The 24,064-nt window shown below is 49.4% G+C and overlaps 1 protein-coding gene across 2 annotated transcripts in view; it reads right to left on the bottom strand.

The window, feature by feature from the left end:
• Positions 1 to 24,064, bottom strand: part of HIVEP3 (HIVEP zinc finger 3) — a 297,820-nt gene that overhangs the window by 7,196 nt on the left and 266,560 nt on the right. For both annotated transcript variants that reach the window (XM_054292448.1, XM_054292449.1), the window contains 2 exons: positions 16,013 to 16,188; positions 4,380 to 4,478 (listed from right to left, as the gene is read on the bottom strand). In XM_054292448.1, the coding sequence (XP_054148423.1) occupies positions 4,380 to 4,478; positions 16,013 to 16,188 (275 nt within the window). The remainder of the gene's footprint in view (positions 1 to 4,379; positions 4,479 to 16,012; positions 16,189 to 24,064) is intronic.

Here is a 24,064-nt window from a genome sequence, read left to right as displayed (position 1 = left end):
TGACCCCTGTATGTGACACCTGTGTGACACCTGTGTGTGATAACTGTGTGACACCTGTGTAATACATGTGTGTGTGTGACACTTGTGTGTGACTGTCACTGTCATGTTTTCTGGAAAAATCTCTTTGCCCAGGATTTTACTCCTGGGAAGCTGAGAAGCCTCAGAGAAAAGGAAAACAATTCTTATCTCATTTGCTTCTCCTGTGTTTGCTGCTTTGGAATGTGTTTGAAGCTTGTTTACCCACAGGTGATTGTTTTTACTTAATGACCAATCTAGGTCCAGCTGTGTCGAGGCCCTGGAAGGAGTCACGAGTTTTCATTATTATCTTTTTAGCCTTCTGTAAGTTTCCTTTCTGTATTCTTTAGTATAGTTTAGTATAGTATTCTTTAATATAACATAGTATCATAAAAAAAAAATTAGCCTCCGAGAACATGGAGTCAGATTCATCATTTCCCTTGTGCCATGGAGCACCCTGAAAATACCACAGGTGACAATTGTGTGACACATGTATGTGACTTCTGTGTATGACACCTCTGTGTGAAACCTGTGTGACATCTCTATGTGACAAATGTGGGTGACACCTGTGGGTGACACCTGTGTGCCCTGACGAAGGGAGGAATGATGAATCTGACTCAACACTTTCAGAAGGCTAATTCATTATTTTATGATACTATATTATATTAAAGAATACTATACTAAACTATACTAAACAATACAGAAAGGAAACAGACAGAATGTTAAAAAGATAATAATGAAAACTCGTGACTCTTTTAAGAGTCCTGACACAGCTTGGCCCTGCTTGGCCAAAGAGTGAAAACAACTCATAGCAGAATCCAATGGAACAATCACCTGTGGGTAAACAATCTCCAAACACATTCCAAAGCAGCAAAACACAGGAGAAGCAAATCAGATAATTATTGGTTTTCTTTATTTTCTGAGGCTTCTCAGCTTCCCAGGAGCAAAATCCTGGGTGAAGGGATTTTTCAGAAACGTGAATGCCACTCTCTCCCTGGAGAGGGATTCTGGATTGTGAAATCCTCCACAGTGACGGGGCTGCTGGGCTTGGGCTGTTTGCAAACCCCCAGGGGAACTGAGCTCAGAGCAAATATTATTCCAAACTCCCAGCTGCAGGCTGAACTGAGCAGATTTCCTGCTTGGAACAGGAATGCGTTTCACTGGCAGAACTGGGAGCCAGCCCTGACTCTGCCTTTGGGGCTGGGGACAGGCAGGAGCTGTGCTGGGCATGGTGCCCTCCTTTCCTTGCCCCAGCTGGGACAGAGGAATCCCTGTCACTGGAAATGCCAAATTTGCCCCCGTCAGGGGTCAGGAATGAAGGGAAAGTGAAGCCAGCCCCAAAGGAGGAGCTGATTGCATGTGCCACCACAAATTCCAGTGAGGGAAACATCCCAGAGAGTCCTGGGACAGCCCCAGGGAATTGCTTTGGCTTCCTGACACAATCCCTCTGTGACATCTGTAGGTGACACATGTGTGACACCAGGGACAGAGCTCAGACCTAAGCCAGGCTTCCAAAATTCATCCTGCTGAGCTCATGGGGAGAGAAAGGGCAGGACTATAACAGATATGTTTGTTTGATATTTGGGAAAAATGATGAGGAGGATTTTATTTTACTAGAAGGTTAACTTATATTATGTTATGTTATGTTATGTTATGTTATATTATATTGATGTTATATCTTATTATATCATGTCATATTATGTGAATTTGTTAAGTATTTAATTGTACAACTCTACAGTATTTTGTGACTGTTACTTGACAGTTTTGATACTTATATACTTGTATTTCATTGGTTAGTGAGTTAAAACACTTAAATTAGAATTTAATTTTTTTTTTTTTTTTGGTAAACAATTTTTTACAATATATTTTACTTGTGAACAAACACAGGCTGCAGCAAATGAGATAAGAATTGCTTTTCCTTTCTCTGAGGTTCTGAGAATGTGAATCCCAGAAATTTCTTGGGAAGTTGTGCTTTGCTTTTTTCTGTGAAATGTGGTGACACAGGGCAGGGAGGGACGGATGGAGGAAGGAAGGAGAGAGGGAATCAGTGGGAATGTGTCCTGCTGACAGCTTTGTCTGAGGTTGCCTCTCATTCCATGTGTGCTATTTATTCTCCCCAGCTGGTACCAGCCCACCGAGCCCAGCCCAGGCAGGAGTGAGGAATTATACTCCAATCTCCTTTTATAGTAACACCCCTTGCTTTCTGCTGCCCCTAAAATAGAAATACAAACAATCAAGTGAAATACAACCCCAGTTTAAAATAATCCAGGGAGTTTTAGGAACTGCTGCTCCCTCCCTGTCTGCCCCCAGAGGAAAGCACAGCCACCTTCCTGTGCTGCTTTGTGTCACGTGGAAATTTGAGCCTTTTTGATTATTATTATTTAATTAAAACAGCCCATTTAATTCTTGTTCTGAGCCTCTTTGTGAGAAACAGAGAGGGCACAGGGGAGGCTCTTTGCAGCCCCTCACCCTGAGAGCAGGGGCTGTGATCACAGCTGGGATCTTGAATTTCTCATGCCCCTTTCTGCCATTCCTGGGTTATTTTCTCATCCATCCAAGCAGCCCCAGCCATTAGAGGCCAAAATCCCATTTTCTGCCTATCTCCTTGGCTGCTGTGTTTAACACTGACATTTGTGAGCAATGACTCTGCTCATGGAGCAGAATATTCCCATGGCCAGCAGGATATTCCCATGGCCAGCAGAATATTCCCTGGCTTTACCAGGTGGGAGAGAAGCTGGGAGGAAGGAAAGGAAACCTTCCCTGACCCCATCCCTGCCAAGGGAACCTCTGTGCACCCCCTGAACAAACCCACAGGGCTCTGCAGGGATGGGAATGGGAAAAGGGAAATGGGGAATGGGAATGCAAAATGGGAATGGGAAATGGGGAATGGAAATCGGGAATGGGAAATGAGAATGGGGAATGGGAATGGGGAATGGGAAATGGGGAATGGGGAATGGGGAATGGGGAATGGGAATGGGGAATGGGAATGGGAATGGAAATGGGGAATGGGAATGGGAAATGGAAATGGAAATGGGAAATGGAAGACTCCCCTGTGTGACACTCTGGGGACTTCCTGTGATTCCAAACTCCCCCGGAGTGCTGGCACGAGGTCCAGAGAGCCCAGGGCAGCTCTGCATCTGAGAGACCTCCCAGGGCTGGGGGGGCCCTGCAGCCTTGGGCAGGGGGGACAATGGATTCACTGATGTCACACTGCCAATGTGTCACTACTGCTGTGTCACTGAGCCTGTGTCACTGCTGCTGTGTGACACTGCCAATCAGTGACACTGCCTCTGTGTGACACTGTCTGTGTGTGACACTGCCATGTGTGACACAGCCTGTGTGTGACACTGTCTGTGTGTGACACTGTCCATGTGTGACACTGCCTGTGTGACACTGCACGTGTGTGACACTGCCCCTGTGTGACACTGCACCTTTGACATTGCCCCTGTGTGTCACTGCCCACGTGTGACACTTCCTCTGTGTGACACTGCCTGTGCGTGACACTGCCTGTGTGTGACACTGCCCATGAGTGACACTGTCCCTGTGTGACACTGTCTGTGTGTGAAGCTGCCTGTGTGTGACACTGCCCCTGTGACACTGCTCATGTGTGACACTGTCCCTTTGTCACTGCCCATGTGTGACTGCCCGTGTGACACTGTCCCTGTGTGACATTGCCCCTCTGTGTCACTGCCCCTGTGACACTGTTGCTGTGTGACACTGCCATGCATGACACTGTCCCTGTGTGACACTGCCATGTGTGACATTGCCCCTCTGTGTCACTGCCCCTGTGACACTGTTGCTGTGTGACACTGCCCATGTGTGACGCTGTCCCTGTGTCACTGCCCCTCTAACACTGCCCATGAGTGTTACTGCCCCTGTGTGTGCCACTGCCTGTGTGTGACACTGCCCTGTGTGAGACTGCCATGTGTGACATTGCCCGTGTGTCACTGCCCCTAGCCTCCTCAAAGCATGGCAGCCACACCCTGTGACACCAGCAGGACCCTCCTCCTGCCACCCCCCCATGTGTTGGGGATACTGCAGAGCCCCAGAGCCTGTCCCTGCAGCAGCACAGCCTGCAGGCACTCACAGAACCAGAGCCTCAAAATAAATCAAAACATCAAAAATCAAACGTCCTACTGTGTCACCAACCCCAGCCAGGGGACCCAGGGCACCCAGGGGACCCAGGCTCACAGTGACCCTGCCCTGGTCACAGCTCCCAGCACTCACACTCACAGCCTGCCCTGGCAGGAGCCTGAGGGCACAAATTGCTCCCCAAGTGTGGCAGGGTGGGCTCTGCCCTGGCTGGGCACTGCCCTCCCTCACTCCCCACCAGCTCTGCACAGGGAAGGTTGGGCTGGTTTTACCTTCCTCGGCTTCCAGATCCACCGGTGGAGATACCAACACGCCCAGCTCCTGACATTTTTTGCTGTGGGCCTTTGACTTCATGTGTTTAGTCAGATTCCCTGGAAAGAAGCAGAAAATCCATTTTAGTCAAATATGGCTCCTTTTCCCCCCCTTCTTTTTCCCCATTTTAAATTTTTTTTCATCGTTTTCTTCAGATTTTTTTTCTTTTTTTTTCCTCTTTGCACACTCAACATTCACAACTCAAACCCCTCCCTGAACCAGCCAAAGGTCCCTGACTGTCCCCAAGCCCTGCCCACTGCAAACCCTGGTGACACAAGGCCAGGTCACCTTTCCCTCCCTTTGCTGCTGCCCCAGGGTGCAGGATGAGGCACAGGCAGGGTGTGGGACCTTCCAGAGCTTGTGCAGCCTGGAAAAACTGCTGGGGCACATTTGGGGCTGGGGGGAGAGATGGCCTGGGCTGCTTTCAGCTGTGAGCATGCAGCAAATTAAAAATGGGAGGAAAGCAGGGATGGGAAACACATCCCAGTATGGCATCATCATCATCATCATCATTATCATCATCATCATTATCATCATCATTATCATCATCATTATCATCATCCTCCAACCTCATCCCAACAGCCCCACCTGCCTGGAGGGGACACCACAGGGCAGAGCGGGTCTACCCTGGAAATATTCCAAAAACAAGTAGATGCGGCACTTGGCGACATGGGACTTTTCCAGCTTTAATGATTTTATGAGGGTGCAGCAAATTAAAAACGGGAGGAAAGCAGGGATGGGAAACACACCCCAGTGTGTCATCATCATCATCATCATCATCTTCCAACCTCATCCCAATAGCCCCACCTGCCTGGAGGGGAGAAGCTCCTAAGCACCACAGGACAGAGAGGATCTACCCTGGAAATGTACCAAAAATGTGTGGATGTGGCACTTGGGGACATGGGTCAGTGGTGGTGGCCTTGGCAGTGCTGGGGAAGGGTTGGGCTTGGTGATCTTGGAGGGCTTTTCCAGCTTTAATGGTTTTATGATTCTACAATAAAATGAGGATTTGAGGTGCCCCATATTCCCATTTTCCCAAAATGAATGACTCAGGGGCTCTGGAAATGTTCTAAAACCAAGTGGATGTGGCACTTGGGGACATAGGGCAGTGGTGGCGGCCTTGGCAGTGCTGGAGAAGGGTTGGGCTGGATGATCTTGGAGGGCTTTTCCATCTTTAATGATTTTATGATTCTATGATAAAATGAGAGTTTCAGCTGCCAGCCAAAGGGGAAAACCCTACATTCCCATATTTCCCCAAAAGAATGGCTAAGGTGCTCTGGATATGTTCCAAAACCAAGTGGATGTGGCACTTGTGGACTTGGGGCTTTTCCAGTTTTAATGGTTTTATGAATTTACAATAAAATGCACGTTGGAGCTCCTAATAAGAGGGAAAACTACATTCCCAATTCCCCCCCAAAAAAATGGCTCAGGTGCTCTGAAAACGTTCCAAAAACACGTGGATGTGGCACTTGGGGACATTGGGGTGTTCCAGCTTTAATGGTTTTATAAATTTACAATAAAATGAGGGTTTGAGTTCCCAACAAGAGGGAAAACTCTGCATTCCCATTTTCCCCCCCAAAAAATGGCTCAGGTGCTCTGAAAACATTCCAAAACCACGTGGGGATGTTGGGGTTTTTCAGCTTTAATGATTTTATAAATTTACAATAAAATGAGGGTTTGAGCAGCCAACAGAGGGAAAACCCTACATTGCCATTTTTCCCCCAAAAGAATGGCTCAGGTGCTCTGGAAGGCACCAAAGGGCTGGGCCAGCTCAGGTCCTCGAGCAGGAGGAGCCTTGGACACCCTCTGGAACTCAGAAATTCCCAGTGAGGCTTCCCCAGGGCCAGGATGGGGTGTGGGGTCACTGGGGCTGCTCTGGGATAACTTAGAGGGCACCTCTCTAATTCTGCCTCCCAAATTACAGGCAGGTTAATTAGACACTAATTAACCCCACTTACAGGCCGGGGAAATGCTGAACAAAGGGGAGCACTGGCTGGAGGGAATGGAGCAGGTAGGAAAATGAAGGGTAGCAGAACTAAAGCAAAAATGTCCCATTTTCCCTTTTCCTCTCAACAGTGCTTCCTAAAATCCCAAACTGGGATTGGGAGGGACTTTAAAGTCCATCCAGGGACACCTCCCACTGTTCCAGGGTGCTCCAAGCTCCATCCTGGCTTTGGGCACTTCCAGGGATTTGTGGGATGATGAGGAGGAAGAAGCTGGGCCCTGCTGAAGGAGTGTTTGAATTTCCCATGCCCTTCTGTGCCCTCAGCCTTGCTGGCACTGACACCTGAGGGCACTGAGGAGCACCAGGCTTGGTTTTCTCACCAAACAATTAAAAAAAAAACAGAGGGAAACCAGAATTCTCCCATTTTATTTCAATCTCCAGGGAGGACTGAGGTTGTGCAGTGCAAAGTCCCCAGTCTGGGAGAGCACAGGGGACCCCTCTGAGCTTCTCCTGCTGCTGCTCTGGCTATCAGGGATAAAAAAGCCACTATTCACTGGAGCACAGCATTACCCGTGGTGCCACAACCACCCAGCTGCCACCTTGATTTCTCCTGAGCCCATGAATTATTTATTTCAGCCCATTTTGTACAAAAATGGAGCAGCTCCAGCAGGAAACACCATGAGAGAAAGGCTGACTCTATATCCCTGTGTGTCTGGCACCCAACCTGGACATGGATTCAGGGCATGTTTAATAACCTGAATGCAGCAAAACAGCTCCAAATAAGAGAGATTTATTCTGTTTACCTGCCCTGAGCCCCCTGGTCAGGACACTGAGGTGTGAGGATGAGCTCAGCTCCCTGCTCCAAACCAGAGCCTCTTTTCCCACCCCAAAGCAGGAGTTTTGTCATGGCCCCAAACCCACCCCACGAGCCAGGAGTGTGTTCTCACAGACACCTCTGCTCCCAGTGAATCACCAGGATTGGTGAAAAGAAAATTAAAAAATTAAAATGAAAAAAACCCCAAAACATCCACAGTCCCAGCTGTGGCCTCACGGAGCTGGAATTTCATTTTGGAAATGAGAAGCAGCAAGAGCAGCCCAGACTGAGTCAGTGGCTGCAAACCCCCTCTGTGCTGCTGCCTGTCCAACCAGCTCTGTCCCATCCCTGCCCAGCCAAACCCTGCCTGGAGCCCCTCCAAGGGCAGCAAACACAACCCCAGCAGTGAGCAGGGCTTTGTGGGGACCCAGCTCGGTGGGGAGGGGACATCCCCAGCGTTCTGGTGCCCCCAAACTAGCCCAGAAATCCTCTGTGACACCAGGAGCCTGCTGGAAAAATCAGGAGAGAGACCCAGACCTGAGGGAGCAGCGGGAACTCCTGAGGAGAGGGAGCTGCTCAGGGCTCTCAGGTCCTCAGGGGTGCTCTGAGGCCACCATGGCCACCTCAGGTGTCTCAGGCCACCATGGCCACCTCAGGGGTTCAAAAGCCACCTCAGGTGTCCAAAAGCCACCTCAGGTGCCCCAAGGCCACCATGGCCACCTCAGATGTCCAAAAGCCACCATGGCCACCTCAAGTGTCCAAAGGCCACCATGACTACCGCAAGTGTTCCAAAGCCACCATGGCCACCTCAGGTGTCCAAAAGCCACTGTGGCCACCTCAGGTGTCCAAAAGCCACCATGGCCACCTCAGGTGTCCAAAGGCCACCTTGGCCACCTCAGGTGTCCAAAGGCCACCTTGGCCACCTCAGGTGTCCCAAGCACAGCTGGCTGACCACACCAGTGTGTCCCTGTGCAGCTGCAGGACCTGCAGGGCTCCCAGAGCCATCCTGCCCCTCTGCTGGGGTTCAGCAGCTGCTGGGGCTGCCACCATGCGCCAGGAGCCACCAGTGTCCCCTGCTGTCCTGTTCTCTGTCCCTGGCCAGGGCAGTGTGTGCCTGCTGCCCTCCTTTCCCAGCCCCCAGTGCCAACAAATTCACCCCAAACCCCAAAGCACCAACTCATCCCAAGCTTTGTTTCCTTCCCCTCCAGCTCCTTTTCCCTCTGCTCTGTCTCTCCCTTCCTCCCCCAGGTAAAGCTGCTGGCCAAGATCCTCCTGCAGAGCTCTGGGTGCAAATTTTCTTGGAGAAATCCCAAAAAAGCAGGGATGCTGCATCCTTTTAGGGAAGGACAGATCCTCATCTGCCCCCTCTGCATCACTTTAAGGCAATTAAAAGCTGGAGGCTCCCTTCCTTGGGCTGAGAAGCTGAGGGATCATCCTGGGAGCAATCTGCAGGACAAGGATATTTATCTGAGCAGGGCTCTTCTTTCAGTTTGTGTTTTTTTAGACCCCTTAATTAACGCTGGCAGCATTAAACACTCGGCAGATTTCCAGTAAAACCAACACCACTTTGCTAAGGGAGAGCTGGATTTGATCCTACCAGGGAAGACTCACAGCTACTTGTTGCCTTGCAGAGTTCTGGCTCCCAAGTTAAAAAAAAAAAAGAGGAAAAAAAAAATAAAAAAGAAAACCACACAGCATTGCTTCCTTGGAAACCGTGGAAAAACATCTTTGAGGGAGCAAGAGAGAGCAGCAGGGAGTTGGATTTAAATAGCAGAGGAATTTCACTGAACCCTAAGCAGGTAAGTGCTCCTTATTGGGGAATGTTTACCAAAAAAAGCTCCCAGATTTGCAACCAACTGGTTATATTTAAAAAATCCCTCAGGAATTGCTGGGAATGCTGAGCCCCCAGGAGGAGCAGGGGCAGGGTGAGCACAGCTCCCATTACGCCTGCCCAGAACTATGTGCTCAGCTCTGCCCATGCTGGGAGCTCTGAGTGGGACTTAGAGCAGCTTAAATGCCTGTGTTGTTTGGAGAAAGCTGAGATTGGAGCCTTCCAAAAGCACCTAAAGCAGCTTAATTGGGACTAGAAGTGATTTCCCAGTTAAATTTCATGAGGGAAATTAAATTTTTTTATTTTGCAAGAGCCATTATAATATTTTTAAGGCGTTAAAGCAGAATGTAGGGAGCCGAAGCATTGAGATTCCTGGGAAAATTATCCTGTCTTTGCTGGGGATGATCCTTTCTATTTCTGCTGTTAAATCTGATCAATTGAGCAACAACCAAAAAAACCCCCTAAAACCTAAAAAACCAAAAAATGAGCGAGTGCAGGAGGCAGCACAGTGACACAAAGAGCCAGGATGAACAATTGTCACATTCCTCTTTGGAAAGCACTTGCAAGGAGAGCAGCAGCTCCTCTGGGAGGAGGAGAAAGCCATGGAGCCATGCTGGGAGAGCTGGGGGTGCTGCCCTGGAGAGGAGAAGGCTCCAGGGAGAGCTCAGAGCCCTTGCAGGGCCTGAAGGGGCTCCAGGAGAGCTGCAGAGGGACTGGGGACAAGGATGGAGGGACAGGAGGCAGGGAATGGCTGCCAGTGGCAGAGGGCAGGGCTGGATGGGATCTTGGCAACTGGGAATTGTTCCCTGGCAGGGTGGGCAGGGGCTGGGCTGGAATTGCCAGAGCAGCTGTGGCTGCCCCTGGAGCCCTGGCAGTGCCCAAGGCCAGGCTGGGCATTGGGGCTGGCAGCACCTGGCACAGTGGCAGGTGGCCCTGCCCTGCAATCAGCTGCCATTGAAGATCCCTTCCCACCCAAACCACTCTGGCATTCACATTCCTCAATCAAGGATGGAAACCAGCACCAAAACCCATTGCAGCAAATGGAGAAAGGAAAGGAAAGAATGATTTCCTGGCTGGTTGCAGGTGCCCCCAGTGCCATTTGCCACAGGGGGTTTGTAGGCTGGCAAGGCCTGGTTAGAGAGGTTTGGGCTGTGCCAGGGTGGCCAGAGCAGCTGTGGCTGCCCCTGGAGCCCTGGCAGTGCCCAAGGCCAGGCTGGAGCACCTGGCACAGTGGCAGGTGTCCCTGGGGTGGCACCAGATGGGATTTAATGTCCCTCCCAACCCAAATCATTCTTGGTTCTGTGATTGTGCTGGGGGATGCCCTCACATAGAGAATCAGCCATAACAGATATTCTGTGTGCCAAATAAATCCTTGAACCAGGTTTTGTGTGGGATGTAAATAATGCACAGGCCTTGATTTAGGCCTCGTTGTGGAGCTGATGTCCCCAGGTGAGACTTTGTGAGGAGGAAAGCTTTCATTTACAGAATTCATTGGGCAGAGGAGTTCAATCTTTTAGAAAATCGATTATTATCTTTTATCCTTATTGACATGTGGATTAAAGGAATGAATTTGCACATGCAGCCTGCCTGGATCCACACAGGCCATAAAACATCAGCCACCTCCTGGATCAGACCTATCCAGCCAAAAGCTGATATTCCAGAAAGGTGCCCAGGATGTGCAGATTTCCAAATTAGCAGAATTCCCAGTGAGGCTGAGACTTTAATGACTTCACTGGCTCCAGAAAACACCACTGAATTTTTCCCTGGAGGTCTCCAATCCTTGGTTTCCAGCCCTGATTCCTGGATATTTTACCTTTCTGGAGAGTTCCACAGCCCTTTTGCTCAGTGTTTCATCTCCTGGCTGCTCCATTGGGACATTTTCTGTTCCTGCCTCACATCCCATGGGATGTCCAGGCAGGAAATCCCTGGGGATAACTCTGTCCTCATCCCAGGGGATGTTTGTGATGTCCCCAGGAGCACAGGGACAGCACCCAGGGATGCTCAGCCCCTCAAAGGATTTTTGGGGTATTTTGGGGATGTGCCCATCCCTGTGCTCTGCTCTCCCAGCAGGGAATTCACCCAGCTGTGCTTTCCAGAGGAGACTCAGGCTGCTGGAGCTGCAATAACAACAAACCGTGCAGCTCTTTAAGGGCTGGGGGGGAATGCATTTAATCCATTTAATTTAATATATTCAATATATTCACATGTGCAGTACCCTCAGTGCTGTCAGGGATTTAAGGAACTGAAAATGAATTTATTGAAGGCTCTGTCTGAGCTGTCTGGAGTCTGGGAAGGGTGAGTGGCACAGAGTGTGAAATGGGGGATCTCCAGCCAGCAGTGTCCTTTACACATCTCCTTTTAAATTAAAGTGGAGCTCCTCATCCTCCTGACCTCAGAGCTGCTCCAAACATTTTATCCAGAATTTCTGAGGGCACTGGAAGCAATCAGGACCCTTTGAGAGGGTGATATGGGTCTGAGGGAGGACAGAAAATAACTGGAAAATAATAATAATAATAATAATAATAATAATAATAATAATAATAATAATAATAATAATAATAACAACTGGAAAAGGGAATTAATGTGCCAGCACTGCCCCTCATCCCAGCAGCAGCGAGAGAGGGGAAGGGAAAAGCTCTCCCCAACCTTCCTGAAAGGGAAACCAGCTTTTTCTTATTTCCTTCCTGCCCAGAAAACAATGCAGAAGCTGCTGAGCCTCCTTTAAAGACCCTCCTGGAGGCCACAGGCACAAAGCTGCACCGCAGGGGAGGGAGAGACACCTCATTAAAGAGGCACCTTTAGATCTGCTCCAGAAACACCAAATCAAACAAATCTCTGCAAACCAAATTTCCAAGGCTGTTGTTCCCATCAGCTAAACGAGCACACACACCAAAAAAACCCAAAATTAATCTCATGGATTTGCTTTAAAATAATAAAAAAAATAAAATTTCCCTGCAGTTCTCTAAGCCAAAAGAACAGCTTTGCTTCCAGTGACAGAAAGGCACAAAAAGCAGCAAATTAGTGAATAAGGGGAAATATTTATAGCATTTTCTGTTGCAAAAGTTTTCCCAGTCCTTGGAACACAGACACGGATTTTCTAGAGTGGGAAGGGTGGGGGGGTGAGGTACATTTTAACCAGATAAATCTCCTCATTAAAAATAATAATAATAATAAAAAAAATCCCATTTAACTTCTTCCAGCCTACTGGAGAGTTTAGAGCATTAGATCATGCTGGAGAGATCTACCCCAGCCAAAACGAAGCCAGCTCCACAGACCTCCCCCTGGAGCTGATGCTGAAGGCTAAAATTAACTCTGGAAAGCTGATTTCTAAAAAAGCTCCGTGTTTGTGCAGGAGGGAGAGCTGCAGCTCCTGCACTCTGCATGCCTGGGGCTGCCAACCCCAGCCAGCCCAGGGGGGAGCCAAAATGAGACAAATCCCTCTGAAATGAGCTGGGAACAGCAGTTTCTGCACCCCCCTGCTCCTCTGGGTCACTTGTTAGGAGCAGAGTTTGAAATTGCTTTAAAAAATCACTGGCAGGGGCATGAGCTAAAGAAAAAAAAAGGATTTTCTTCCTGCCCTTGCCGGTGGTTTTTTAAGTGATCTCAAACTCTCCATCACCAGCTGATGCTTTTGTCAACGCACAGAGAGCTTTTTCCCACTTTTCCAGAGCTCCCAACCAGCTTTTCCCCCATTTCTAGGCAGTCTGAACACACTCCAGGGCTCTGCCTTCATCCCTCCCCGCTCTTCCAGAGCTCCTTGTGCCCCCCAAACATTTTGTCTCCCATTTCTGGGCACTCTGAGCACACCCCAGGACTCTGCCCCTCACCCTCCCAACTTGTCCAGACTTCCCTGTGTCCCCCAAAGAGCTTTTGTCCCATGTTGGGGACGTCAGGCACAGCCTGGGGTGTGTTCATTCACCCCTTTCAGATCTTCCAGAGCTCCTTGTGCCCCCCAAAGAGCTTTTGTCCCATTTCTGGGCACTTTGAGCATGCCCCAAGGCTCTGCCCTTCATCCCTCCCACCTCTTCCATAGCTCCTTGTGCCCCCCAAAGAGCTTTTGTCCCATTTCTGGGCAGTCTGAGCATGTCCCAGGCTCTGCCCTTCACCCTTCCCAGCTGTTCCAAAGCTCCTTGTGCCCCCCAAAGAGTTTTGTCCGATTTTTGGGCAGTCTGAGCACACTCCAGGGCTGTGCATTCATCCTTCCCAACTCTTCCAGAATTCCTTGTGCCCCCTAAAGAGTTTTTCTCCCATTTCTGGGCAATCTGAGCATGCCTCAGGCTGTGCCCTTCATCCCTCCCAGAAAAGAACCATTCTCATGCAATTCCAAGTCACCACCATGCAGCCATAAATCCCAACCATTTCTCCATAAATCTCCGATCCAGGGGAGTTCTGCCCATTCCATGCCCCCCATGGGCAAACAGGTGCTTTGCCACTGAATTCCCAGCAGAGTGTGGATGATTTTTGTTCCATGGAAGGAAGGAAGGAAGGAAGCATTTCCATGCTCCCTTGGCCATGCCAAGCAGAAGAAGGGAAGGGTCTGTTTGCCATGTGCAGCCAGAGCTGACAGATTGCGGCCTTCAAGGGAGCAGAGATGAAGAGCAAAGCAGCCAGAGAGGTGGTGGAGAGGATGGTTTGATGCCATCACCCTGGGCAGAAGCCCTACGGAAGCATGGTGGGAGTGAGGTGAGGTGATGGGAGAGGCTGAGTGGGCTCAGCTCCCCAAGGGAAACCTCGGAACGAAGTCAAAGCAAGAGGGGACAAGAAAGGAAATGAATCAGAAACAGCTCCAGGATGGGAGGGAGAGGAAGAACCGGTGCTGGGATGTGCAGCATGAGAATCTGGCCTCAAACTCAGTGTCACTTCCCTTTCTGCCCCAGAGCCAGTGACCCCCAGCACGTCGGCACCCAGAAATCCCCGCCAGCCTTCCCAGCAAAGCCACCAGCTCCAGGCACTGCCCCCCCTGTGTCACAGACATCTTTTATGAAAAATCCTTTCCTTAGGATTTTTCCTCCTGAGAAGCTGAGAAACCTCAGGAACAAAATGCAAACAATGATTATCTGCTGCTATGGAATGCAACAGGTGCATCTGTGATTGGCCCATGTTGGATGTTTGTAATTAATAGTCAGTCTCAGCCCAGCTGGCTCGGACTCTCTGTCTGAGCCACAAACCTTTGCTATCATTCTTTCTTTTTTTTATTCTTAGCTAGCCTTCTGATGAAACCCTTTCTTCTATTCTTTTAGTATAGTTTTAATATTATATATATAATAAAATAATAAATCAGTCTTCTGAAACATGGAGTCAGATCCTCATCTCTTCCCTCATCCAAGAACCCCTGTGAACACCATCACACCCCTGAGTCACTTCCTTGTCCTGCTCTGTCTCCCTGGGGCAGCACAGGTTGCCACAGAGCACACACAGCACACTGCCCTCCTACAGCCAGGCTGTGCCACTGCCTGGGTGACACTGGCTCCTCTTGGGCACTGAGCCCTCCCAGCTGTGCCACCCTCTGAGACTGATGGAGCCACAGACAACAATGGGTGTTTTGGGACTTCCTGAGCTGGGAGGGACCTACAGGGATCACCCAGTCCAGCTCCTGCATGGGACAGTGTTCCAGATTGCAATGCAAGATGTTTTCTATAACCATCTGTATGGCAGATTATTTTTTGTCAAGTGGGCAGTTTGCCTTATCTGTCTCTTTGAGTGACCACATTCACACCTCCCTCGGGAGGGGACACCTGCTGATAACAGCTATTGAATGTCCTGCATGGCTGATAAGAACTACAGCATCCCATTGGGAGATGGGAGCCCAGAGGGAGGAGCCAAGCATTCCTACCCAGATAGAATCTGGAGATTCTGGAACACCAGCACAGCTTCTGCACTGGATTGCCCAGAGGAACAGCAGCTGCCTCTGCCCCTGGATCTTCAGAGGAAGAGACTGCACCTTTCTCCAGGATCCCTGCTCCAGCAGAAGCAGCCCTGACACTGCAGGAGGGCTGAGCCACAATTCCAATGGCACTGCTGCCAACAGCCTGACCCACAGGGTGTCAGGTTGGGTTCTGACTCTGGCAGTGTTGGTTTAGTTCACTGCATTGTTTATTTTGTCCTTTTATTGTTTTCCCTTCCCTAGTAAAGAACTGTTATTCCTGCTCCCATATTTGGTGCCTGAGAGCCCCTTAATTTAAAATTCATAGCAATTCAGAGGGGTGAGGAGGGTTCACATTCTCCATTGCAGGGGAAGCTCCTGCCTTCCTTAGTAGACTCCTGTCTTTCCAAACCAAGACAGACAGCTCCTGAAACCCCCTAAATGTGCCCAAAAGCATTGTCCAAAGGCTCCCTGAGCTCTGTCCAGCTGTAACCAAGAACCCAAGCCCCACACTTGCTGCTGCCTTATCCCGAGACTTGCTGCCATCAGAGTTTTGTCCAACCCACGCTGCCAGACCCCTACAAGAAGTTAAAGGCACCTCTGGCCCATTTGGAAGGTCCCATTCCCCATTTCTCATGGAATGAAGTTTTATTTTGCCTGTGGTTTGCAGGCTCCTGCCAGCTCACCCTGACACCCTCACTGAGGCCATGGCAGAGCACACCTGGTGGCATTGATGGCTCGATGTCCTGGGATGAAAACCTTTAGGGATAAGGTCCTTTGATGTGATACAGAGAATGTGGAAGCCACATGCAACTGCAGAGGATGAGAATGGGCAGAGCAGCAGGAGAGGCCCCCCAGAGCCTGGATCCAGGGGCTCAGCCTGGAGCTCCTGGTTTTGTTCAGAAAGCCCTGCCAGAGAAGCTCCATTTCAGGACTTTCTCCTTGGACAAGCACAAGGAGGATGGCAGGGATGCTCTTCTGGAAACACCAACCAATTTCCAACTCCCTCATCCCCCTCCCTCCAACTGGGGGGCTTTGCCAGCCCCTGGCAATGCCTTCCCTCGCCCTTTGTGGGTGCCCCCAGCAGGCTGGCAGTGCCAGCACCCTGAGCAGAGGAGCTGGCAGCTGGCTGTGGCTTACCTTTGGTTTTAAAAGCAAAGTTACAGTACTTGCAGACGTACGGCCTGACGTCTGTGTGCGTGCGAATGTGTTTCTTCAGCATGCTGGGTTTCTTGCAGCGAATTCCACACTCCTCACAAACATACTTCCCTCTTCCACGGCCTCGCACATACACATACTCTTCGTTTGATTTGTACCTATGAGCAACAGGTGGCGTGATAAAGGGGAAAAAAAAAAAAAGAAAAAAAAAAAAAAGAAGATTCCCACCTCAACAGAAGAAGTCACAACTTTGCTGGGTTAGTTCAGAGTGTTATTGACACCACAGGTCTTGGTTGCTGTTTGGTAGCTCTGGGTAATTAGGCTAATTGTGAATTAGCACCCAAAGCTCGTGCCCAGGTGCTTCCAGACATGTCCAGGATGGTTTCATGTCCTGAATCTGCTGCTCTGTGACCACCAAGAGCCCAAAACTGAGCTGGGACACGGGGACACCCCAATATGCTGCTGTGCCCCATCCTCAACCACAAACTGAGACACCCAGACCAGACTGGACAGGGTTCGGCCCAGAGCAGGATGGACAAAGTCATGAGGACACCCCACTAGGATGGTGTCCCCCATCCTCAACCACAAACTGAGGAGCCCAGGCCAGGCTGGACAGGGTTTGTCCCAGGCCAGGCTGGACAGAATTTGGCCCAGGCCGGGCTGGACAGGGTTTGGCCCAAGCGAAGCTGGACAAAGTTTGGCCCTGGCCAGGCTGGACAGGGTTTGTCCCAGGCCAGGCTGGACAGAATTTGGCCCAGGCCGGGCTGGACAGGGTTTGGCCCAAGCGAAGCTGGACAAAGTTTGGCCCAGGCCAGGCTGGACAGGGTTTGTCCCAGGCCAGCCCAGCTGCCTCGCAGTCCCTGTCATTTCAAACATGCCCAGGCTGCCTCTGCAGGTGCTGGGACAACTCATCCCAGCCAAAGCTCCTGGGACACACCTCCCACCCTCCAGGCTGCTACCTGAGATGTCACCAATGCCACAAACCCCTCTGTGAGCCCTGCACAGCCTGAATGAGACACCCAGAATGGACACAGAAAGAAGAAAACATCCTTTTCTCTAATAAATTAATTGTGCTACCACTAAATGCAAGCACTGCAGACTCCAGGCTCTTTTATCTTTGGCATAGGATCTGGGACACATCTCCCACCCTCCAGGCTGCAGCCAGAGCCACCTGAGATGTCACCAATGCCATAAACCCCCGTGTGAGCCCTGCACAGCCTGAATGAAACACCCAGAATGACACAATGAGTAGAAAACATCCTTTTCTCTAATAAATTAATTCTGCTACCACTGAATGTAAACCCTGCAGACTCCAGGCTCCTTTATCTTTGGCACAGGATCACGATTTAGGTTTACCCAAGAGAATGAGATTGGTCATCCTTCCTTCCCATCACAGATTTGATTTTCTGTCCAGGCATGAGTGCATGGGGAAGGCTGCAGGATGGGGGGGTTGAACAACCCTTATAAGACTGAGACAAATCTTTGAGCCTCCTGCTGCTCAGCAAATGAAGGCTGCAATTTCCTGTACTTGCAGCACAAGGAGAATAAGGTAACATCAAATTGCTCCCCTCAGATCTTAAAGAGGCCAAATTTTTGAAGCATGGCACTTCTTGCAAGTCATTTTTCTACCCAGGAGGAATTAAGTCTGGTCTTCAGAAATCTCCAAACATCCACCCTGGAAAAATCAGGCTGTCTAAAGCCTCTTAATGGGAGATCCAAAGGCATCCAACACCATCAGTCAGGTTTTAGTGACTTCCCAGTGAAGCCTATTCCAAACCAGAAGGGTGAGAAAACAGCAGCCAGACTAAGGAGAAACTTGAGCAGAAACAGCTGCACTGCAATAGATTGAGCACTTCAGTGAGTGAATATATGATAAATACTAAAACTTATGTGTTTCTAATGTAAAAAAACAAGGCTCATTTAAAACTGAGTTTAAAAATCACACAAAGACCAGCCCAGAACTGAGAGGATGGGAATGGCACGGCCTGCACAGGATGCACCCATGGAAACCCCTCTCAGCTGCCAGTAGGGTGGGGTGGGAAGGGGGTGAGTCCCACTGCAGGGACCCCTGGGACCCCTGAGATGCTCACAGGGGACTGAGCTCCTTCTGAGGTGCTCAGAGGGAGGTGAGCTGCTCCTGAGATGCTCAGAGGGCAATGAGCTGCTCCTGAGTTCAGGGGTGAGGTCACAGGTTCAGCTTTGGACACAGATTAAAGGAAAGAGAGGAAATTTGGGCATTCAGACAGCCCCAATCTGCACCAGTAACACAAACCAGGCTTTGGTGTCCAACAGTTTGTGTTTCTGTCTTTGAGCAGCAGCAGGAGTTCTCTGGATCATCACCAGGGTCAGAGGAGCATGAGCTGCTCCTGAGATGCTCAGAGGGGATTGAGCTGTTCCTGAGCTCAGGGGTGAGGTCACAGGTTCAGCTTTGGACACGGATTAAAGGAAAGACAGGAAATTTGGGCATTCAGACAGCCCCAGTCTGCACCAGTAGCACAAACCAGGCTTTGGTGTCCAACAGTTTGTGTTCCTGTCCTTCAGCATCAGCAGGAGTTCTCTAGGTCATCACCAGGGTCACCTGGTGGCCCAAATACTTCATTTTGTCTGCTGGGACTGAAGTCACGCCAATGCCACCCCATCCTGCATTCCCAACCATCCAAACCCCCCAAAAAACCCTAAAAACACCCAGCATCAACACCCATCATCACAAGGTTCTCATCTGGCCAGAGGGGACTGAGCTGGTGTCTGGAGAGCTCCCACAGTGCCCCAGTCTCCATCCCAGTATGCCCAGTTATATCTCAATTTAGCCATAAAGGATTCCAGGGCTCAGGTTTGTCAGGGATGGTTCCTGTCCCTTCTTTGTTCAGGCAGTGTTAAAGTAGCAGAAGGAGCAAAAGCAATCAGGAATCCTGATTTTTTTTCAGTTCAGGTTTGTACTGCAGGCTTCCTCCTCCGCCTCTGCTGCCTGTCAGTGTGCTGGGAGCCACCTGGCCATTCCAAACCTGGAAGTGCTCCTTTACCAGCCTTGGACTTGCACTGCCCTTCATTCCAGCCTCCCGTGGAAATGTTTGTGTGGCTCATTAAAGCCAGCAGAAATGTTTGTGTGTCCCTTCCTCAGGCTCATTAAAGCCATCAGGCTGCATTAAAGCAGCCATGTGATTGAATCTGGAATCAGGCACTGCACTTCATCTGACACCCTGCCAGCTTCAGCACAGATATTCCCTTACAGATCCCTGAAAGCATGTGGAAAACAGGCAGGGAGAGGGGAGAGGAAAAGCAAATTCCTCTCAAGGAACACCAAGCCAAAGGGGAAGAAGACAGCAGGAGGTGACAGTGCCACAACCCAGAGAAGGCTCTGCAGATGCCATCTGCCTGCTCTGAGGGCTGCAATAGATTTATGGACGTAATTCCTTCAGTGTGATCCCATTTCCCTGCTCCTGTGCCCATCTGATTTGCATCAGAAAGATAAATCAGGCACAGCTTGTCACTCCAGGACACAAAATAACATGATGTGGACATGCAGCTCTCTCAAGGTAAAAAAGAGGGAAGTTTAATTTCTGACTGCAACATCTATAGCTCAGATAATATATAATATAGAATATATAATATAGAATATAGAATATTTAACTAATATAATATAATATAATATAATATAATATAATATAATACAATATAATATAATATAATATAAATTTTATATTATATTTCATAGCTTTTATATATATATTATATTATATCTATTTTATATATATATATAATGTATTATATATTATAGATTTCCAAAAGTCACAGTGGATTGGAGGGTGACAGTGTCACCTCTCCAATGACACTGGACAAACCAACAGTCCATCAAATTTCTCCTCCTCCACTAAAGAATGCAAAACAATAAGTTATTTACATAAAGTGTGTGAGAAAGTTTATTACAAGAATGTGAACATCAGAAAAACTTGAAAAAGGAGGATGACAACAGCTCACTCCATGTGAGGATTTACCCTGGCACAGGAACTTCCCTGCTCCACCAGGGTTTGCTGCAGGCAGACCTGGGCATAACCACAGCTGGATTTGTGGCAGCAATCTGGGCTTCTCTTCCAGAGCCCTGAGGAATTCCTAATCCCATCCTTATCCCAGCCTGCCAGGACCCAGGGCATTCCTCTGGCTGTCCTGAGAAGCCCAGACCCCTGGTGGGGGTCTCAGAGACCCTGGCACAGAGCCCAAAACACCTGTGGGTTTGATTATGACCCATGGAGGAAATTACCAACCTTGTATGAAAATCAGCAAGCCACAACAGTTAAGTAGAATATTAGTGAAGTTATCATGGGGTGGAAAAGTAGATTTTGGGGTTTTTGGTATGCGGGTTCAGGAGGCAAGATGGAGGGATCTGGGTGTGTCCAGCCTTTCTCCTTCTTCTTGGCCTCCATCTTCTGCTGTGATTTTGGCAGTTTTAGATTGGTTTAGAGCAGAAGCTCACTGTCTAACATAGGTGATAGGTATTGGGAAGTAATTGTAAACATTGTACACGTAGTTTTTAGTATAAAGACATAACAACACCCTGGGGGCAGGCAGAGTGCCTGGAACTGTCCTGCTGGATGCACCTCGGCAGGGCAGGAGAAAATATTTTATAGATAAGAAACATTAAACAACCTTGAGACCGAGAAATGAAGAGCCCTGCCTCCTTCTTCAAGCGCCGGGCTGGGAAAAGAGACTTTCGAACTTTTCTTGGGGTCACTCTGACAAGCTAAAGATCCCGAAACCAGCCCATCCTAATCCCATCCTTAGCAGCTCCCAGCCCTGCAGTGCCATGCTCTCCTCCACACTGGAATGATTGGGAACGCAGGGGTTAATGGCCATCACAAGCCCAGACACTGATTTAGGGAAAAATCCTTTCAAACACACACAGAGAAATCAAAATCCAACTCTTTGGTGCATTTTTGAAAGGTTCTTTGGTGTTTCCTGCTGGCAGATCTGGGGCCAGCACTGCAAACCCCTGTCAGGGCAGGAGGAGCTGGCACAGCCTCGGCAGGGCTGGTGTCACCCTGTGTCACTGACATATTTTTTGAAAAATCCTTTCATTAGGATCTTTTCTCCTGAGAAGCTTCAGCTTCTCCATGCTTTGCTGCTTTGGAATGTGATCTGGAGAACTGTTTACCCAGCATGTGAAATTGTTTTTACTTGATGACCAATGACAGCCACCTGTGTTGAGGCTGTGAGCAGTCACAAGATTTTATTATCCTTCCTTTCTTTGTTAGCCTTCTGATGAAATCCTTCCTTCTATTCTTTTAGTATATAATTTTCTTTTAGTATAATATATATAATAAAATAATAAATCAGCCTTCTGCAACATGGAGTCAAGATTCTCATCTCTTCCCTCATCCTATAACCCCTATGGACAGCACCACAACCCTGAGCACCAGAGACCTGACACCCCCAGAATGGGCCCAAAATCCCTGTCAGGAGCACAGGAAACCCGAAAATGGGAAAACACAAACCTGGAGGAGGCTCTGTCTCAGCTCCTTCCCTCCAGCTGAAACCCAACCCCATGCAGCATTCACTGCCTCCCAGCCTCGAGGAGCTTCAGTTCTCAGGATTGGCTCTTACAAATTCCTGACCATCATTTGTAGCCACAAACACTTCTTTTTTTCTTCCCCTCAGTGCTGTGAGGCACATCCAAAATCTCCATGTGGCTGGAAACCACAGGATCAACCCTTGGACAGCCAGGGGGGAAGGAAGTTTGGTGGTTGGCGGGCAGGGAGGCATAGCAGGTTTCTGGGGGACTCATTGCTCATGGCTGAATCACTCCTTCCCCTCTTTGCTTCCTTTTTCAAGTTTTTTTTAAATTCCACCAGTATTTTACCTTGCCCTGCAAAGGCTTTGCTGGTGTGACCTTGCTGGTCACAGCCTGGGCATAGTGGTTACATTTTAATTATAAAATTAAAAAAATTAGCCTTAATTCTGTGAATTTTCATTATTTGAAGCTTGATGCTGTCTCAAAGAGCACCCCTGGAGGCTTTCACAGCAACTGAAGAAGCATTTCCTCGACTGGTTTTGACATTTGATCAAATCCTTTGTTTGCTTTTTGGATTTTGGGTGCACAGGAAGAGAAATGGGATATCTGATCCCTGTCCTGAGCTCCTGGTTTTGGTTCCCTGGCAAGTGAACCGAGTCCAGCTCCGGAGTTTTTGCCTTTGGTGTCAGATTTTGGGTTTGTTGATGGCACATTTCATCTGTCACCAGGCTGCCCACTCATCTGGCTTGGCTGAATCCTTGGGACATTCCTGACAGGCTGCTCTGGGATTAACTGATCTCATTTCTGCTTTATGTCTCCTGCAAAATTTGCCAGATAAATGTGTAACTCCCACAGTGCCACTAATTACTGATCATTAATTGCCTCCCTCACAGCTCCCTGGTACAAAATGACCACTCTGAACCTGAGTGTGCAGCAGAATTCCTCAGCTTTCCCTGTGGAATCCCTGCAGCTGAGGATGTCAGACACACAGGTGTGTCCTCAAGGCTAGACACTAACCCTGAGATGTCCCTTGGCTGGTGCCAAGCTCCACCAGGACAAGCAGAGGGATTCCTGTCAGACAATGGCATTTCCAGCTCTCTAAAAGCACCATGAACCCTCCAGCATCCTGATTTTCCAGACAGGGTTATTGCACCCAGACAAACAAGGCACGACCACAGCAGCACAACAAAGCTGGGGATGGATGGACCTGGGAGGAGCTGGCACAAAATCTGCCTTTGCCTGGCTGGAATAAAGGATCCTTATAGCCAGAACCTGCTGGAAACTGCAGGGGAGGGTGGGAGCTGGGGGAGCCCCAGCACCAGGGACACACCATGTGGGGAGGGGGTGACTGTCACCATTGGGGACACATTGACAGGGTGAGGGGGTGACCGTCACTATGGGGGACACACCCAGACAGTAAAGGGGTGACTGTCATCATTGGGGACACATTGACAGGGTAAAGGAGAGATCCTGTTCCTGATCCCTCACCCTGTCCCTGGTCCCTGATCTTGTTCCTGATCCTCAATCCTGTTCCTGATCCTGTTCCTGATCCCTCACCCCATGCCTGATCCCTCACCCTGTTCCTGATCTTGTTCCTGTGCCTGATCCTGTTCCTGATCCCGTTCCTGATCCCTCACCCTATTCCTGATCCCGTTCCTGATCCTGTTCCTGATCCCTCACCCTCTTCCTGATTCCTGATCCCGTTCCTGATCCCTCACCCTATTCCTGATCCTGTTCCTGATCCTGTTCCTGATCCTGTTCCTGATCCCTCACCCTCTTCCTGATCCTTGATCCTGTTCCTGATTCCTCACCCTCTTCCTGATCCCTGATACCATTCCTGATCCCTGACCCTGTTCCTGATCCCTCACCCTGGAGCTGCCCCTGCAGGGGTGTGGGGTGTCCAGGAGGGACCCTGAGTGCAATGAACCCAAGCAGAGCTGGGTGTGGATGGAAAGCTGCAAAAACAGAAAAGAAAGCAAAACCAGTTCCATGTTCCTCCCCAACGTCATGCCTGAGTGGAGGATGGTTCAGTTTGGGGTTGTGGCACCTTCTCCTCTCACAGAGGTGGAATTGCAGCTCTGCTCATTAGGGCTGCTCTGTCCTCTCTGCTGAAATCATTTAATTGTCATATCCCTGCTGAAATCATTTAACTGGCACTGCCACTGCAGAGCACAAACCTCACAGAACACCAGCAGCCCCACAGGGCCCCAGACTGCAAACCTGGCTCAAATGCACTTAGAGGGGAGCAGGAAGGGGAAATGGCAGTGCAGAGCAAGGTGAGAGGATTTCAGTGCAGTGTGAGCCTCAGCCACCACAGCGTGAACAAAAGCGGGCTTGCACTAATTGTGTGCACTCACTAATTAGTCCCTGCTGGGCTTCCCCCATTAAACCCAATTTTAGGAGCAGACAGGCAATGCAGGAGCTTCCCCAGCCTCTGTCTGAGGGCTGGGCTGAGTGTCCCTGTCCCCAGATGACGCCACACAATGACCAGAGATCTCCTGCAGGGCCCCAAACCCCAAACTAAACCCAAA

Source organism: Melozone crissalis, unplaced genomic scaffold (assembly GCF_028551555.1).
Source record: "Melozone crissalis strain CALT ecotype California unplaced genomic scaffold, PUWL_Pcris_2 ptg000111l_1, whole genome shotgun sequence".
NCBI classification, from domain to species: Eukaryota; Metazoa; Chordata; class Aves; order Passeriformes; family Passerellidae; genus Melozone; species Melozone crissalis.
This window is presented reverse-complemented; position numbering and strand designations above follow the sequence as displayed.